General features: G+C 42.0%; 1 protein-coding gene across 1 annotated transcript; it reads left to right on the forward strand.

The window, feature by feature from the left end:
• The first annotated feature begins 26 nt into the window (after window positions 1-26).
• Window positions 27-18,807, forward strand: GEMIN5 (gem nuclear organelle associated protein 5). Its single transcript, XM_050905619.1, has 28 exons — window positions 27-186; window positions 460-614; window positions 1,153-1,334; window positions 2,089-2,240; window positions 2,463-2,594; window positions 2,786-2,918; window positions 3,400-3,559; window positions 4,200-4,412; window positions 5,172-5,257; window positions 5,763-5,857; window positions 6,513-6,649; window positions 7,844-7,917; window positions 8,317-8,498; window positions 8,601-8,740; window positions 9,174-9,345; window positions 9,608-9,835; window positions 10,361-10,474; window positions 10,917-11,045; window positions 11,633-11,728; window positions 12,028-12,165; window positions 12,718-12,865; window positions 12,983-13,102; window positions 13,859-14,069; window positions 14,689-14,946; window positions 15,612-15,774; window positions 16,402-16,978; window positions 17,423-17,519; window positions 18,188-18,807. The coding sequence occupies exons 1-28, from the start codon at window positions 27-29 to the stop codon at window positions 18,341-18,343; spliced, it is 4,608 nt and encodes a 1,535-aa protein (XP_050761576.1). The 3' UTR covers window positions 18,344-18,807.
• The last annotated feature ends 514 nt before the right edge of the window (window positions 18,808-19,321 follow it).

Here is a 19,321-nt window from a genome sequence, read left to right on the forward strand (position 1 = left end):
GGGGCGGCGTGGAGCGGCCCGGGGCGATGGCGGCGGCGGCGGCGGGGGTGCGGGTGCTGCCTGCCTCGCCCAACTGGTACAGCAGCCGCTGCAGCGACGCCAGCAGCGATGGCTGCCTCTTCGGCTTCGCGGCGAGGCACCGCGTCTGCCTGCTGGATATCGGCGCCGCCGTACCCGCGTTTTACGGTACCGCCACAACCCACTCCTTGCGGGGAACCGGGGCCCGCCGGCGGCCCTCCCTGATCCCCCACGTTTTATAGGAGCGCCCCGGCCCCACAGGGCCGCCCCTCCGCCGGGAGCCGCCGTGCGCCGCTCGGGCACGTGGGGGGCAGCGGGAGCGCCGGGGGCTAGGGAGGCAGCGGGAGCCGCGGGGGTGGGGGGGTGTGTGTGGGGGGGCGGTTTAGGAAGGTGCCGTGCGCTCACGGGGGGTCCTATCGCGGTCTCTTGGTGTCGGTGCAGGAGAGCTCATCGGGCACACGGAGAGGATCTCCGGGTTCGCGTTTTGCCACTGCCCCGGGCAGAGCAGCCTCTGCGCCAGCAGCTCCGACGACGGGAGCGTCAAAATCTGGGACACGGAGGCCCTGGCTCCGGTGGCGGAGCACAGCCTGCACCAGGTAGGGTGCCCACCGGGAGCCGCCGCCGCGGGGACGGGGAGGGTGAGACAGTAAGAACTCCCAGGGTGGGGTGGGGTTTTTTTAGGTCTTGCACACAAAGCAGGGTGCTGTTGCTTTAACCAAAGGTGAATTTCAAACCCGATGAAATTAAAACCGTTGAATGCTTGTGGCCAGCTTTTTGTTCTAGCCTTAGGTCTGCAGCATTGTTACATCACCTTAACAAGCTGTTAGTTACCATCAAAGCCTCAGTAAGCAGATATGCTCAGTGCATACTCATTGCCACTGAACCCAGCTTGCTTTCATCTTTTCAACAAGTTGTTGTTCCACCCAGGACAGACCAAGAACATACTTTTGAACAGTTACTGTCACTCAGGGCAGCGTATTGGCAAATACGCCAGTCATGCCAAAGCCCAAAAGAACTGAAACGCTTTGGAACTAATTCAGCTGATGCTGGGGAGTACTCACAGATTTTCTGACTGTCGTTCTTTGTTAGATAGTGGTAAGACAGCTTTAAATGTATTCCATTGTCTTTCTTCAGAACACCATCTCAGCATTGCACTGGTCACCCCTTGTGAAAGATTTGATTGTATCCGGTGATGAAAAAGGGATAATTGTTTGTTACTGGCATAACAGAAGTGACAGCCAGCAGTTCTTCCCAGAGCCTCGGACAATTTTTTGTCTCACTTGTTCTCCTCACCACGAAAACCTGGTGGCAATTGGGTAAATATTCATTACGTTTTATTTTCCATTCTTCTGCAAGAACCTTATTGTGAATTTTTGTTACACAATTGCAAGGGGAGGTTTTTTTCTGTTTTTTTCTTCTGGTATACAACAATTCAGCAATAACATTTAGATTTGGTAGACCTGCAAGACGTAGAAATCCATAACAATGTAAGGGCCGAGGTTTGGTTTGAATCTTTGAAGTTTCTTGAAACTGTTATTTTTTAATTAGACTTGACTGGTGTTTGTCGCATTATAGGTTACTTCATCTGAAGATAATTTCTTAGTTTGACTAGGCCTTTATCAACCACTGCAGTTCCAGTCCTTTAGATAGCCAAGCCTGTAGTGAACAGAGCAGGAACATAAAAGCCCTTTAGACTTAACGATACAGTTCTCTTGAAGGAGAACAAACACAAGAGAGAAGGAATGAAAGTGATTTGTGGTAAAGGGAAAAGCTTTCCTTGTATGAAAGCTGCTGTAGTTTTTTAAGTCTCTGAAAGCTGTATTACTAATGAATTAGTGTCATTCTTGAAGCCAAATGTACTGGTTGCACTTCTTGAAAAGGCAGCTGCAGGTACGCCAGTGCTATAGTGGAGCTCCCATTGACCATTAGTCTGCTAGTCCCATTGCTGCTTGTGATTTGGCTTCTCTGTGTAATACAGAGATAGTGATCCTGGTAAAGAGCTCAGAAATCGAGTCAGATATTCCGCAAGGATCCAAGAATCTCTTCATTAATTTAAGTCTCTATTTGTAGCTACAAGGATGGCATGGTGGTTATAATTGATATCAGCAGGAAAAGAGAAGTTCTTCATCGGCTAAGAGGCCATGACGATGAAATACATTGTCTGGCCTGGTGCCCTGTGCCTGGTGAAGAAAGGTTGCCTGCTTGGCAAGATGAGCTCCAAGGTATGTAAAAGTGATTAATAGTTTGTGAAGTGATTTTTAGTTCATGTAAATGACCTTCTAGAGAATTGAATTCCTTATTCATAGAAAGTCAGTAAGTAGCTAATCGAAGGCAACCAATAAGTTCAATTAAAATATGTTCTGATACAGAGCAATATCTTTTCAGTTAGTTTTTAGAAAGCTTTGAATTTTAAAGTATAATAACATGATTTCAATGGTATTCAGTAGTTCCTTCAGAGGAAGGCCAAGTTCCAAATGGGGAGCTGACACAGGACACAGCCATGAAGAAAGGTTGTTACCTGGCTTCAGGAAGCAAAGATCAGACCATACGAATATGGAGCTGTACTAGAGGCAGAAGTAAGTAAAATTAATAATGTGAGATAAACAATAACAATATGGTGGAAGAGTTCTCTAACTGCAGCCTTCATTTGCTAACCTGATAGTTTAAAGCATGAGGAGTGTATTTAAAGCCTCAGATTCACAGGACTTCTTTTTCTCTCAGAGAATTTTGATGTACTAGGTCTAGGTGACCCCTCTTGGTTCCATAGGTGTCATGACTTTGAAGTTGCCACCCACGAAGAGAAGAGGTGGAGCTGTTGATCCTGCTGTTAAAGAGCGCATTTGGCTGACTGTTCACTGGCCGCCTGGTCGTTCCACAGAAATTGTATCCAGCTGTTTTGGGTAAGTAGGGCACACAGCAGCCTGGGGACCGTCAGTAGCTGCAGATTCATTTATTGATACTTAAGGAAGAACTGGGTAGGTAACGTTGACACCCCGTTCCTCCTTCCTTCCCAGTATAACTGGAGAGAAGACAGGCCAAGAGTTAAAGTGGGAGTTCAGACCTCTAGAAGACTACTGTTTGTCCCATAATTTGTCTGATAATCTAACTGAATATTGACTGCTAATGGTACTAATTGTGTTTTTGCCCATCTACTGGGAGCAAATGACATGTCAGTTTTCAGTGTGGTTAACCATGGATATCATTTGTAGGGTGGTGTTTGCATGTGTGTATCTGTGTATAGTAGTACACAGATACGTAGTGGCTGTGTGTCTAGCTGTATTACTCTTGTACGTGCAGTATGTATACATGTAACATAGTTTATATATAGCCTATAGTATTCTTCTGAAGTGAACAATGAAGTACACACTTTAACTTTTGCAGAGGAGAACTGCTACTCTGGGATTTGACCCAATCTGGAAAACGCAAGTGGACTCTTCTAGGATCTTCAGAAGGACAAAATCACTCCCGTATTGTGTTCAACCTGAGTTCTGTGAAGCGTCAAGACAAAGTGCTCCTTTTTTCCATTTCAATGGACAGAGATGTAAGAACCATCTATGAAATTACCATAAAAATAGCCGTACCTATACAGTTTGACTGAGTGAGGCTACCCCTTTCAGGGCCACATATTTTCTCTTAAAGTGGGTTTATTGCAGCATTTTAGAACATCATTGCTTAAAATTTGTTCTGAGCACAGGTTGTGTATATTTTTGTTAGTTGATAAGCTCAAGCTCTTACCATGGTGGAGTGAATGGTTATGACATTCTGGACTTGAATGGTAAGCATTTAATAAAGGGAGTTTACCATCTCTTTTTCCTGGATGTTTCATTTTAAAAAGACCTATTTTTCCTTCTTAAAATCATTTACTTGTACAAACTAAAGCATCTATTTTTTTATATGTGGGGTTTTTTTAACTTTTTGCCTTTTACAGGCAGCAGAGCACCTCCTATTTTGAAGTCAGAAGAGGACCATAGTATTAAAATACAGTAATTTTGTCCATTCCATTACAGTCTTCCAACTATTGCAGCCCTGTCTGTGACATGTAATCCTCTGGGTGCAGATCACATACTATGGCAAGCCTTGAATTTGACCCTTTGATTCTTCATCTCACTCATGCTTTGTTTTTCCTTGTCATAGCAGTCACTCTACATTTAACCATTCCTTGTTCCTTAAATATTCTTCAGGTGAAGTGCTGGGACCTATCAACTCTCGATTGTAGCTGGACCATGCCCTCACTTGGGGGATTTGTCTATAGTCTTGCCTTCTCCCCTGTGGACACAGGCTGTCTTGCCATCGGTGTTGGAGACAGCATGATCCGGGTGTGGAATACTTTGTCCATGAACAATATTTATGATGTTAAAACCTTCTGGCAAAGCATAAAGTCCAAGGTTACAGCAGTAAGTGTGCTCTTGATTCCCCCTCCCCTTTTTTTTCCTTGTCTCTTCTCTTTTCACTCCTTTTTTTTCTTTCAAGAATATTTTTCTCTCTCTTTCACTCTGAAGAAGGTTTTCCCCAACTAAAAATATATAAAGCCAAGTTGTTCCTTTTGTACTCAATTCTTTTGGTATACAATACATTTTAGAATCTGGCAACAAATTTTTAGACCTTTTTACAACCTTGGATGCTTGCATTACATCTAGTGAAAATCAGCTGAAGTCCAGCTGTCTGTTACATTACTCTTTCACTTTTATCCTCAGTGATCGTTCCTAGCTTCATCCATGGTTGCCCTTGCTCTGCTACAAAGTTTGACACGCACAAAAACCAACATGCATGTCTTCAGTTTGGGTTTAACCAGCGGTTGGCCAGAGGCTACTGCCTGGTAAAATTGGTGGTAGCAGTAAAACATGGTAGTTATTCTTGTTCACACCAAAAGTTTTGTCACCATCCTACCATATTCTCCATTTCTATTTTGTAATGTAGATGTCAAATAGCATTTTAATGATTTTAGTCCCTTTTATTGTATCCCGCTATAGCTGATAGGGGGAGAGCCTTCGATACTCATAGCAGAGTGATCAAATCAAGTGGCTGCAGTTGGAAGGGTGGGTATAAGGGATGGTGCTTGCTCATCAGTTTCAATGTTTTCCTTTTGTTTACTATTTAGAAATACAATGTCTGTAGCTTGTGTCATTATGGGTCTCTTTCTATTTTGCTTGCAGTTATCCTGGCATCCAACTAAGGAAGGCTGCTTGGCTTTTGGAACAGATGATGGAAAAGTTGGCATATTTGACACCTTCTCCAGCAGGTAAGAAAGTAGCTTTCAAATTCATTACTGTCCGATCCTGCTGGTATGTTACCATGCATAGGTGGTGTGGTCTTTCCTGAGGTATATCTTTACTGTTAGACAAGATTAGGATTGAATTAAAACTAGTTAAACAGTTGGATTTTCAGTGCATCTTTTCATCTCTCCATTATGTCTGGTAGCTTCTAAGGTAATTTTTACTTAAGGTAAACTTAAAATTGCATGACCAGAGATCACCTGTGGAGGACATCAGTCAAGGAAAACTTTAGCCAGAAAGACATTTTCAGAGAATGAAGAGCAACGTGCAGGTGAAGGTCATCAGGACAGTTTTGTTATGATTTTAGTAGTGTCCTACAGGAGATGTTAGAGTAGGCTTGGTTGAGCCATGGCTTTAGTATGTTAAAGCACCTGGTGTCTGTTTTCACCACTGGAAATATGTTGCTTTGATTTTTTTAAATTTCCCTTTGCTGAAATCTGACTGCCCCTGCTTCCTTATCTTCCTGCCCAGTGCTAAGAATAAGCCACCTCAGATCTCCAGTACTTACCACAAGAAGACTGTGTACACACTAGCCTGGGGGCCTCCGACTCCTCCTCTGTCTTCTGGTGAGTCTTCCAACACCTTGTGACAAAATAGAATATCCATGCAGAGCACACAGATGCCATGAAGTTGGTATGCCCTCCCTTCTTAGGAAAAGGAGTCCCATTTGCTTGGTAGCAATCCTTTCTAGCAGCTAAGAATGCATTCTGCTTGAGGAATTGTTAATAGTTTTGCAAAGGAGCAAACCAATCTCTTCCAGTTTTTGAATTCTAGTAGCTTCAGGAAATAGGTGGGAGTGGTGTACCACACCTCTGCGCTTACTTCAGGGTATTACAGACCAGTAACTGTCTGCACGGGCTTCCTGCAGTAACTGCGTCAGATCAAATATGGGTTCCTTAGCTCCAGAAGTATGTTTCTACCATTTGAACTAAACAGAACAGCTCCATTAGCTCTTCTTACACAACTTGAATTTTTTTAAGGACCAAACTTTAAAGGGAATTTTAATGCTTGCAGTGATTGTGCTATAGAGAGATCTATTGGTAGAAATGAGAAGTCCTTTCAGAGGATTGTATTGTGAGAATTTCTTGCTGCCGGATCACAGGCAGCTGAACCATGTATATAGCCTTTTAAAATAACGTTTTGATTTATAGTGGGAGTGATTACTTCTGGGAAAACTGATGAAGAACATAGTATATTTAGCTTTTTTTCTCTGTTGGATAGGAGGAGAAGGTGAACAGCCCTCTGTAACTTTATACAGTTGTGCTGGAGAGGGTATTGTTTTTCAACACAACCCCTGGAAGCTTAATGGAGAGGCAAATGACATCAACAAAATCATCAAAGACACTAACTCAATCAAAGTGAGTATGATTTTGAGGGGGTTTTATGGATTCGTGGTAACCATACCATAGTTTCTATGGCCTTGTAGTTGTAGGTTTCTGATTTTGCCTTCATGATGTATCTGTTACAAATAAAAAATTTGAAACCTGCAGTCTCCACAGATGAACTTCAGAGACACTTATTGACTCAAACTATTTAAACAGTTCATGTGTTTGCCTCTGAAAAAGGGTCTTTTTTTCCCCCCGATGTCAACATGACACATCTGTCCCTGGCATCAGTTACTTAATTTTCTACTGTGTAATTTACTTAACCAGAAAAGTTAAATTGAAGTATAGAGTCTGGTTTTAAAGCTGTGTGTGGCTGTTTAAAACAATTAGTTCATCCAGAGCTTTCCAGTTTCAAAGCACTTGAAGTAATCTCCTAAATAATGTCGTAGCTTAGATCACGTGGTGGGCATGCATGAGTTAACTACCTCAACTTCTCCAGTTCTCATTTCAAACATTAACTTCTTTTTTAAATAAATTTTGCAGTAAAGGCATTCATGATTTTGCAGGAGTCCGTTTCCATTTACACTGCAGCTAACGTAGAGTGGTTGGTGATAGCTGACCATAACGTCTTCTCAAGTATGATCAGTCATTTCTTAGTTGAAAGTACAAAATAAGTGAAGTGGATTAGATCTTCAGTTGCTTTAAGTCAGCATAAGTCAACCGAAGTCAATCAAACTATATTGATTTATATCAGCTGGGTTTTGGCTTCTTCCTTGAGTAGAAGACTCACTGGGGGTTAAGAGACTAGTGTCACAGGCAATGAAACGATCTAAATTGTAAATTGTAAGTAGCTTTCGTCTGAATTAGAAAGAGTAGAAATAATTACAAGTAAACTGATTTCTTTTGAAATACAGAATTTGCTTGCAATGTCTGGGGCTTTCCAAGGAGCATAAGGAGGTCAAGCATCGAGGTCCTACTGGAATCCAGACAAACTTCCTTTGAGACATTTCACTGAACTGATAAAAATAATCACTGATTCTTGCATCAGTTCATTCAATCTTTCTTAATTGCTCAAGCTTATGTCACTGCTACAAAGGCAATGGACCCTTCTGTGACTTTCATTTTGCAGACTAATTGCAACTCTGTCCAGTTGCCAGTCTTGCTCTGTTGAATGTGTGCAAGAGAGATTTAAGAGTTTTTGGCAATAGTTGTGTCTTCTTTCTGCAGCACAAACTGCCGGCGCGTACAGAGATCAGCTGGAAACCAGATGGCAAACTCTTGGCTCTTGGCAACGAAGATGGGTATGTTTCACTTGTAGGTCAAGGTGGTATATGTGCTGATCTTGACTAGAATCGCTGTAGTGAAGCAAAAGTACTTCTTGTTGCCCTGGTTTGTCTCTGTTCTTTCGCTGCCGATGTATTTGAATTGTGATAATACAGCATTGCTTGCTGTTATTTGGTTTAGCCACTCTTGGCATGGAGGATCCACGTCATGATGTTAAATTATTTTTCAAGGATCCACTCATGGTTGAAACACACTTTTGCTGATGTACTAAATGAGGGTTTGAGTTGAATCCAGAAAAGAAAAACTCATTCAGCTACTCTGTTTCATGTTCTGTTATTCTGCTCATGCAGGATAGCAAAAAAATTCCCATTTTCACTGACTAGTGGAATTCTTACACTGTTGTTCTTACATTTCAGCTCAATTGAAATATTTCAGGCGCCAAACTTGAAGTTGCTCTGCACTATCCAGCAGCATCATAAACTGATTAATGCTATTCGTTGGCATCATGAGCATGGGAGCCAGCCAGAGCTGAGTTACCTGATAGCTTCAGGCTCAGTCAATGCCACTATTTATGTGCATAATCTGAAGAACGTCGTAGGTAACGGTTTGCAGATTATATTCCAAGTCTTGGCATCTTGTTTTGGTTTACTCCCGGTTTGTCTTGCTGGCCATACTTGATCTTTTTCTTTTTTTCTTTCAGAGAGCACTTCAGAAAGTCCTTTGACAATAACAGAGCCTTTTCGAACTCTGGCTGGGCACACAGCTAAAATCACAAGTCTTTCTTGGAGCCCCCACCATGAGGGAAGATTGGTATCTGCTTGCTATGATGGCACTGCACAGGTATTGTTCCACAGCCACTCAATCATCTATTCTACAGTGTTTTAGAACCAAGCTGACTAAACAGCAAAGCTTCTTTTGTGAGATAAACTACTGAAGTCCTGCAAATTTACCCTTGGTAACCATCTCCTGGTTCTGGATACCTGATACACAGGTATCCGTATGTTTTTGCAACTTGCAAATTGATTTGTAAGTCCAGTCATTATTGTTTTCATATTAGCACTTTTGGATCCTTAAAAAAGAAAGATGTTATACAAATGTATCGATGCAAACAAAAGAAGCCCTGAATTTTCTCCATTTGCATGTTGGTATTTGAAATACCTGGGCAAATGCCCTAAAAGAAGCTCCTACAAGTGCAAATCATGGAAGAGAAAATGCAGAGTATTAGGGCAAGATGAGACTTTCTGAGTAATTGGATTTCTTTCTTGTTTATAAGGTATGGGATGTTATGAAGGAAGAGCCACTCTGCAACTACCGAGGGCACCAGGGCCGGCTACTGAGTGTCCAGTGGTCACCAGTGGATTCAGATGCTGTTTATACAGGAGCAGATGATTTTTCTGTTCACAAATGGCACATCTCAAAGCAGGAGCATACACGGCCTCCTCAGGGTAAGTATATTTGAACAGAAGATCCTTTCCTAAAGATGATGTTGGAGCTGGGAAATAGAGGGTTGCCACGTTGAAATGGTATGATAAGTTCTTATGCTGAATTCCAAATCTGCCTGCTGCCTCTTCAGGAATAAACCGTGTCTAGGTTTAAATTGAGTTGTATCCTTATTTGGAAACTAAATGTTGATCTTGAGAGACAGACAGCTAATACACTAAAAATCTCTACAGATATTATCAGGGTAACTCTTGCAACCTTTTACAGGCAAAAAGAGTATAGAATTAGAGAAAAAAAGAAGTATGCAACCAAAAGTCAAAACCAAGAAGAAGAAAAAGCCTATAGGAAAGAGTCCAGCCAAGCAGGATCTAAGTGATGCCGTGAATGGAGATGAGAGCGCGAAGGAAATGTTGCCAGAGGAAAATGGAGTGTCGGACCATGAAGGAGAAAAAGAAGCTCAGGAGGCAGAGTTGCCTGATAAAGTCCCCATGACTGGTAATAATCAAATCATCTTAGTTCAATGGTTCCCACACTGTTTAGCCCTCAGAGCATCACCAAGTTTAATATTTTCATGCAAATTTTCTCATAATATGGTTTTATTGAAATAGTCCACTTGAAGGAAATACGGTTTTGGAACGCCTTTCATCATTTTCTAAACTAGTTTGGGACTAATTGTCTTTAAATAAGAAGATTCTGGCCTAGTGAACAAAGTTACTGTATTTGGCTTGAAACGACGTCATTTTTGATCAGTGTTGCTTTCTGGTGATAAATCTTAAAATACTGGTGGACCTTTGTTAGTGTCTGTTGACATCTTATGTAGCTTTCTGACAGTTCTGTAATCTTTTCTTAATATTTCCTTTCCCTAAAAAGCTATTAAGTTCTATGGCAAAGCAAAGCTTGGTTTCTGTATATTTTGAAATGAATGTAATAGAATGTGAATATGTCAAGTATTCTGCTATGGGCTTTTCCATGTATTGTTTTTCCCTTTTTTTATCACTTTTTTATCATTTAACTCCACAGTGTCCAAGGATACCTCTTCATCTGCATATGATTATTCTTCATTCAGCTTGCCAAAGCCTTTTGTGACCCAGAAAGCCACTCCTGTGAAAAAGGATCCACCTAAAGAGAAACCAAGTTAGTATGTTTCAGGGACTTCTAACAGTTCTGCATCAAGGCAGAGTTCCTCATTCTAGGCTTCTGTTTGGCTGCAGCTTCCCTTCCTAATGTGACAAATAAGCGCCAGAGAAAGAAGAGCACGCTTTAAAAATCTCTTAAACCTTTTAAGTTGCTTCTTATTTGCCCTGCTTGTCAGGTCAATTGAGTAGTTGTTTAATGTGGGCTTAGATATTGCCTTTTAGTTGCTAGTTTCATTCCAGGCAAGATGGGCAGAAAAATATGCAAAGTGATCAGTATTCACAAGTCAGAGTTGTCATAATAGAGATGCATGTGGCACTTGAGCATCTGTTTTTTGTTTTCCTGTGTGAGGAAGAGGGGGTTTTGGAATACGTTGGAGAGTTCTGCTGTAGGAGACTCTTGTAACTGTGCAGCAGCAACTAAAATGTATCTGATTTTTCAGCTCCTGATGCCTCTCTGAAGAAGAGGAAGCCTCGTTCTATTCTACCCTTCAGCACATTCATGGATCACAGATCAAAAGATGAATTGCATCAGGACTGCTTGAGGCTGGCTACCTGTCTGAAAACCAAAGGTATCAGTCTAAAACTAAAATACTTAAAGGGCAGGTGCTCTAAAGTATTCAGAAGCATGTGTCCAAGGACTTGACTTTGACCACTAGGCATTATTTTTTTAAAATCCTTACCTTTATCAAAGTGTGTGACTAGTTGCGGTCTCTTATCTAACTTGTCTTGCAGTGTTTCAGCACTCTGTAGCCACTCCAGACAGGTTTTGAGTAGGATCCTATGTTGTGGACATAGGGTAGAATTGTCTGCATACGTGCAAAGTGTTCTTCACCTTCAGAAGTATAATATGGACAGGAGAAAATAAGCTATGAGGGAGATGTTTGTATTCTCACAGTATTGTTCCTTAGAGCATGCAAAGGAATGTGCTATGTTTGATTTAGAATATATGTTCTGCACAAACATGGTCCTTCTCATCAAACTCAGATGTAGGTTCTAAGTGTTGATCTGCAACTTCTTAAATCTGCTATACAGGAAAAAGGAGAAGGCATAAGTATTTGCCAACAGTTGAGTGTGATGGAGTGTACAGTGACTTGGCAGGTCCCAGTTCCCAGTGTTGTACCACATCTTAAATATTCATTCTTTTTATCTGGTTTAGATAATAATGAAGATGTGTCCCTGGACCTCAAGGATCGCATCCACTTGGGGCTGTTCACAGACAGGGCTTCTCTGCACAAGATGATTGATGTGGAAGGTGAGTGGAATAATGAATCCACTTTGATAATATGTCCATTTTAACTGTGACATTCAAGGAGAAAACAAATTGGGAAAAATGCTTGAATTTTCTTTACTGTGGATTAACGTGTAGGATTAAGAATGCAGGTCTGTGTGAAAAGAAGACAAGATCTATTTTTCCCAAATAGTTTTTATATCTTTTAGATGCAAACCTGCAATACCTTCAGCTTGAATTAATCTCACTTTACCAAGTTATCTTACTATGGCAAATAATGCTACTGCACTCATGCTGATAGGAAGTGTGTTTGCTTCCAACAGGAAAACATCACTTGGAGAATGGGCATCCAGAGCTCTTTCAGCAGCTCATGTTGTGGAAAGGAGATATGAAGGGTGTCCTCCAGGCAGCTGCTGAGAGGGGAGAGCTGACAGACCAGCTGGTAGCAATCTCACCCATGGGTATGTTTGTTCTTGTAACACATGAACAGATGGAATTAGCTGCCAAGGGTAGCCTCGTTCTGATTGTTCTGGGTTGGAAACTCATGATTGTTCCAGACTGGAAGGAAGTTGCTTCTTTAACTGCCTGATAACAAAAATGAAACACAAAACATATCCTATTTATGACAAAGACCTGGATGTTTCCACAAGTGCCCTTAGGTTGGGATAGCAGGAAAGAGAGTGGTTTCCTTTGGGACTTCTTGAAGGAGCAGGCCCATCCTTCCAAGCACAAAGTTGGTTCTTTGTAATATGTAGCAGTCCTCTCGGCTTGTTGTTGGTTTAAATGTGCTTTTAAGTTATTTTACTGGTAGTGAAGTCCTACAGTTGTGTTCAAGCCGTAGCTTTGCCCTGTTTCATTGCCTCAGTGACTTGTATTAGGATGGTTAAGAAATAAGAAACTAATCTGGGGCAGAGAAGAGGTTCATGTTGAAGAAACCAGCGATCATGTCATCCCACAGGAATTCTTCCAGTTTTAAAACTTTGCCTCCAATTGTATTGCCTTCTCTTTTGCAGTTGGATATCAGGCCTGGGTTTGGACAGTAGAAGCCTTTGTGAAGCAGCTGTGTTTTCAGGAGCAATATGTGAAGGCTGCCTCCCATCTCCTGTCCATCCATAAAGTGTATGAGGCTGTTGAGCTCCTGAAAGTGAACCATTTTTACAGGTTGCTGTATATTTATGTTTGGGATTTGCTCGTTTCCTAGTGGGGTAGATTTGACATTTTAGTTCACTTGTACACAGTCAATTAACTTTTCTATCTGGTTTCTCTTATGTGCATTAGGGAGGCAATTGTAATTGCTAAGGCCAGGTTGCGTCCAGAAGATCCAATTCTGAGGGATCTCTACACCAGTTGGGCAGCTCTGTTAGAGAAAGATGGTCATTATTCCATGGCCGCCAAATGGTGAGTGTTACTGGGAAGAAGACAGAATTAGTTCCATGCCTGAAACAAAGAAGGTTCTTGGTTTTGTAGCAGCTGAAATCTGTTAACTGCTCTGGTCATTATTTGTCTAAGGTGCTTTCTGAGCCTGATCTCACTAGAGTCCCTCTTGAAGCTCCAGAAGGCAGTTCGGAGCCGAAGGTCCAAATGCCATACTGCAGTCGAGCCATCTCTTTCCATAGACATTACTGGAAGTCTTTGAAAACTAGTCTAGCAAAACTAAGACTAGGATGTATATGAAAAGACTATGTGATGTTTCCAACCTTTCTACTGGAAATGTGCAGTGCAACAGTTCATCTTGAGCTTCTTGAGGCCTTAGCTAATACCCTAATCACTGAGTTATACTCCTCCAACTAGAGTGTTTCAAATTTGTGACTACCAAAATTACTAGTAACACTTGAAATATTTTGGCTGGAATAGTGTCCTTTGCTTGATGCTGATGTCAGTTCTGGCTTTTTTGAGGGTGTTCACGCTTGTGAAAGGATTCAGATGAAATCCAGAGAAATGCAGTCTATCACCAACAAGCTGCTACTAGCCATGACGTTCTTAAATTTGTCTACCTTACTATGTCTATAGTAAACTTTGGTAAGGCAAAGTGATGAGAGCTCTGAGAACCTGTGGAAAGGTTCTTTGCAAGACAATTGCAAACCTTCTTTGCAATACAATTTTAAAATGGTATTTTAGTACTAATCAAGTCGATTTGCTTTTATCTCTTTTCAGTTATTTGGGGGCTTCCTCACCCTATGATGCAGTTAAAGTGTTGGCAAAAAAGGGGGATGTGACATCCCTTAAAACTGCTGCTGAGCTTGCACTAATATCTGGAGAGGAGGAGTTGTCAGCAACTTTGTCTTTCAGATGTGCCCAAGACCTGCTGTTATCCAGGAACTGGGTGGGAGCTCAGGAAGTCCTTCAGCAACATAAAACTTTATTTGTGAGTCTGGTCGTTTCCTTTCTGCTTTCTTTAGTGTTGTCTCTCTCCAGATTAACTTGGCACCACTTCCCTTATGTTAATAGTCCACAGGTAGTGCTTTGAGCTGGTTTTGCCTCAAAATATATTTCCAGAAGTTTATTGCAATGACCCTGTGAAAAAGCATGTGCCTTTGCAGAGGCAAAGGGCCCATGGTGGGGAGGCACGTAGGTTCTATGCTTGTTAGTTATATGAGAGGTAGCTGAGAAAAGTGGGATTTTTTTAAAGTACGTAATACTGCTCATAAGAAGAAAGAAGTGAAGGAAGTATTTGCTGTTTACGTTAAAGAAACAAATGAGCTAACTGTAAGTCCATCTGCTGGAGGTTTAATCGAGAAATTTGTTTTCATGCGGACTGAGAAGCAGAAGGCTAGCTTAGCTTGTTCTGAGGTTTCCTTGTGACCTTAGAGTCTCTATCAGCGTTGTTCTTTGGTAGCTGCAGTTGTGAAACAGTCTATCACCAACAAGCTGCTACTAGCCATGACTTTCTTAAATTTGTCTACCTGCTGTGGTCAGTAAGGGATTGTTTTTCTTTTAGCAGCAGCTCAGTACTACTTTTTTTTTTTTTTTTTTCCTTGTTAAAGGGACAAAGACTTGTTTTCTGCCTTAACGAACTGCTTTGCAAGTGCCTTAGTGAAAGAAATCCCTGTGACCGGAAGAGCCCCGTGCCTCCCTGTTATCACAGCTGGGAGCTGAACAGAGAGGCCTCATTTTTTGACATGGTGATAGAAGTGTGGCAGAATGTATTGGGCATGGACACCACTGAACAAGCCACGTGTGCACAGGAGCAGCTGCGCAGTATTGAGCATCCTCCTTCTACCAGCAACACACACCCAAAGCAGGTAAGTGGATTGAGATCTGTATATACACTAAGCCTTACTATGGCATACGCAGTAAAACGCAGCCACTTTGTGGTGGTGTGCCAGCCATTCCCAGGGGACTGATATCTGCACCCTGCTGCAGGATGAGGTTATAGTCTGGGAGAAGTAAGATGATAGGCAGCTGAGATGGCTTGCGTAGCCACCAGTTTGTTTCTGCATTTGTTTCTGCGCAGGGTAAGAACTGACGTACGGTGTCGGTGATGAGCACTGAGATCACAGAGATGTCCTGGCTGGGTGGGAGTGATTGGCATAGCTGAGTAGTCTCAGCAGTGATTCAGGGTTTTGTGTCAACTGTTAGGAGAGGCAGGGCTGCTTGTTGTTAAAATATCCAGGAGTTCAGAAGGTCTGTTCATAGACTGGTGCTCCTGCAGCTCTTCTCTCTGACCTTTGGTGTGTTCTCATCTGTTTCATAGGACACATACAAGCACGGCTGCTGATTTTACAGTTATAAGTAATGTAAAAGTGCTCTATCTCCTGCATGAGGGAGACTATGTAAATTGCATTGTCGTTAAAATTGCTTTTGGTTAAGTCATGTGCTTCTGGGCCCTTCCACAATGCTCATAAGCTATGAGTCATTCATACTTTGCAGTAAAACTATTAATCATGTTCTCTGGTGCTTCCTGTAGGTGCTTTTCCATATCTCCCATGACCTGACCCTTGCAGCCCTGAGCTATCAGACTGCTACCTGGGATGAGGCGGTGAAAAGTATCCTTGGAGCTATGACCCGCAGTTATGATGCTGGTAACTTCACTCTGATGCAAGAGATTTGCAGTATCATCCTTCCTGAAGGTCAGTCTCTTCTTGTGTATCTCCTGGCACTGACAGATAGGGGGATCTTCCTTGTAAGCACAGCTGTGTGTCCATGAATATTACTAGGCATAATAATGTTTGGGAGGAGCAAGACATACCCATATATACGGAAACCTGTGGAATTTGGCTAGTGCAAGGGCCGTTGGGCGATCAAAATTCCTGACTGTGGAAGGAAGCTTAGCAATGTCAGCTGGCGTGGGTGATGCCGGAAACTGAGCAAATTCTGTTCTGTAAGGGAGATGGGGACATTGGAAAGCTGTGTTCATCTCAGTTACAAATCACTCCAACCGGCCCTTCCCTTCATTCTCTGCAGAGTATGCAGCACATTTATTTTGTGGTTCTTGAGAATATCTTGGATGTGCAGCTTGGGACCAAGGAAGTTTGCTGTAGATGATGAGAACATGCAGTTTCATGCTAGCTAGAACAAAGTATTGTGTTTAAAAAGATGCCAAAGATGTCTGCCTTTGCTTTTCTTCTTCCTGCACCACTGCCAGCATCTGAGTAAATCTCTGGTCTGGGTCTCCAGGATAGCTGCTGATTTACCAGATCTGCTCTTTTTCTTTGGAAATATCTATAAACAATTTGTAATCCTTTTTTCATTATTAGGCTGTGATAACCTGAGACACAAAGTGGACAGCACAGATTCTCAGAGCATGGACGCTTGCAGAAGTTTAGAGGCCTTTGTGGCTTACGGACTGCTGTACGACCTGTGGTGGAACCCACCCAAAGACTCCCTTGTCTTGCACAAGGCTGTTTTGGATGCTGTGCAGTGTCCCAGTGAGCAGACAGCTCTTGAGAAGAGTTACGTTTCGGGTCAGTCCTCCTCTGAAGAAACTCCTGATCAAACTGCAGTTGAGATGGATGAAAAACTCTGCAATACAACTGAAGTTCATAGATGTGAGACAGAAAGTGACTCAAGAACTAGCTCAGTCAATGTGGTAGACAAACAGTCAAAACTGAATGGCTGCAAAGTGCTTCTTTCGGAAGAGGTTGCTGCTTTACAGAACACCCAGAGAGATATAGCTGAGGTCCAGCAGATTTTAGCAGATATGATCCGCCAGCATCAGCAGCAGAGGAACAATCTCCAGGAAAACACAGATGGAAGTACCCAGGAAAGCAACCTGCAGCAGAGTTCAGAGACTGAATCAGACAAACCATGCTCTGACAGCAACCAGATGAATTGGTAAGCTTCAGAACATGAATGAATGGATTGAAAAGCATTGCTTTTTTTGTGTTTGTGCAGCAAATTTCTTGTTTAGCTCAGATTGCCTCTCATCTCAGGCTTGTCACCCAGGGACACTTCAACATACAGCTCAAAAGTCTTGCATTTCCCTGGGGCTGAACTACCATGTGCATAAACTTACTACAGCTGAGTAATTTCCTGATACACAGGGTGTGTTGGTACGGTGAATAAACAGGACAGCTTGAAAAGGGCAGGATAATGAAAAGGACAAGCATGATCCAAGAGGTCTGTCTCTCTGTTGAACAATTATTTGGGACTTCGGCAAGAACGAGCTAGAGCGTGTAACACTTGTCCAACCCTCTCCTGTGCTCCCTGTACAGGAGGGAGGCTATGCAGTCATTTAAGCCAAACAGTTACTCATGACACCTACTCTTTTCTTGACAGTAAAGATGAAGTAAAGGAACCAATTACGCTCCCTGAGCTAACGAAGCAGCTTCTAAAAGCAAAGCAGAAACTAGCAGAATTTCCAGACAATTTAAAGGTAAGTTTTCAGAAGAGGCATTGTGGTTCTGAAAAAAGACAGTCTTCTTGTAAGGGCAGCCTCATCACAGAATCCCTTTCATACAGAAAGTAAGGAACAGTGACTTTCTTTGTGATCCTGTGGCAATTTTGAGAGAGAATTGACATATGGCATCAGGGTGATACTTTTCTTTCCAGCATAACTTTCTCCATGCAGCTAGAAAGTGTAGGTAAAGCTCCTGCATGGGAGAACTCAATGGGATATTCCGTATGAATCTCTCCCATGCATTTTAAAAGTAATCCCTTGCTACTTAGAATTATGTATGCAAAAACAGTTTTGATAAACAGTGAAATCAGGAATTTAAGGTATAAAATGGCCTTTATAGATTAGGAACTGTAGAAACTACAGATCACATGTTTGAAAACAATGTTTCCTAGGCTGTCTCATCTCCTCTGTTCTCTAGTCTATAATATAACTAAAGGTAATCACGGTGATTGTGCAAGAGGGGGCAACCCTGGTTAAACGTGAGCTAATGCACTGGAAGAAGAGGAAAAAATGCATCTAACTCATGGCTATCTGTTCAAAGATACTATAAAGCAGTGTCTTTAGAAAGCTGGCTGCCTGAATACATTGTAGTTGAACAATTATACTTGAAAGAGTAGACATCACCTCGTTCCTTTTTTTTGCAGGTCTTCCCGTTCCCTGACGTGCTGGAGTGCTGCCTTGTACTCCTTCACATTGGATCCCGCTGCCCTCCTGAACTACACGAACAGGCGTTGGATCTCCTTAGGAAACACGGTAGCGCTAATATTTACAAAAAGGCTGGCAGGAGGTTCTTGACATGACATTTTGAGACCAAACTGTCTCCCTTGAGCTGCCTACAGCTACTTAACACCAAGGCTGTTCTTTCAAGCGAAGGCTTGTTTTGATGGCTGTGGTTATTGTGGATAAAACTACAAAAAATCAGGTTTATATACAGAATCACTTGTGGTCATCAACAACTACTACTACTTAAGGACTGTGTTAGAAAATTGAAAAGCAGTAGGTTGTGGCCTTGAACTGCATACAGGATTTTTGTATAGTCTTTTTTTATTTGTTGGAAGTTATGCTAATGAAAACTCTTGCTATTTACATGTAAGAGAAACGATTTTGAGCAGCTGTATCAGTCTTTCAGCAGAGGAGGAACAGTAGCTGCCCTCAGGAAAAACAATGGTTTCTGTAAGTGAACTGACCCTTAAGCCAGTATTGTTCTTAAAAGCATTGTGAGTTTATTTTCCCTCCTTTAAATAAAGTCTTCTACCACCATGAATTGGCATTTAATTTGATGGATAGAAATCAGTATCAATCGAGGGCACATCCATTAAAAATAAGCTGGGGGGTGGGGGGTGTTAAATGTACTACATAAATCAAACTCAGTAGATAAAACAAGCGTGTGCTATGACTTCGCTTGGCATGGTGAAGCCACCTGTACAACATAAAAGGGAAGGCAAGACCTTTTATGTTTGCTTCCAGCATGACTAGCAAGAAATAAGGGATTTCTCCAGGTCAAGATAAGTCCCTGCTTTTGGCAACACCCATGGCTGAACAAACTGCTTTTTGCTACAGTGATGGTAGATTTGAGGTACTATCAAGTTCTCTAGAAAAGCTGCTATTCTAGAAGTGCCAAAACCAATCCTAGATTCTGGAATCGTGAACATGCAACATTTTGACCAGCCTTACAGGCTTCACCTGTCTTGTTAGAAAAACTAACTCTTCCTCAGAAAAGAACAAGGCTGCATAAGCCTTAGTCAGCATAGCAGCTATCTATCTTAGTAATTTCTACA

The sequence above is a fragment of the Gymnogyps californianus genome, chromosome 14 (assembly GCF_018139145.2).
Source record: "Gymnogyps californianus isolate 813 chromosome 14, ASM1813914v2, whole genome shotgun sequence".
Taxonomy (NCBI): Eukaryota; Metazoa; Chordata; class Aves; order Accipitriformes; family Cathartidae; genus Gymnogyps; species Gymnogyps californianus.

Coding starts and splice junctions, on each gene's coding strand:
- GEMIN5 (XM_050905619.1), top strand. CDS start 27: ATGGCGGCGGCGGCGGCGGGGGTGCGGGTGCTGCCTGCCTCGCCCAAC. Junction 1,335..2,088: donor GAAAACCTGGTGGCAATTGG/GTAAATATTCAT, acceptor CTCTATTTGTAG/CTACAAGGATGGCATGGTGG. Junction 9,836..10,360: donor TGATAAAGTCCCCATGACTG/GTAATAATCAAA, acceptor TTAACTCCACAG/TGTCCAAGGATACCTCTTCA.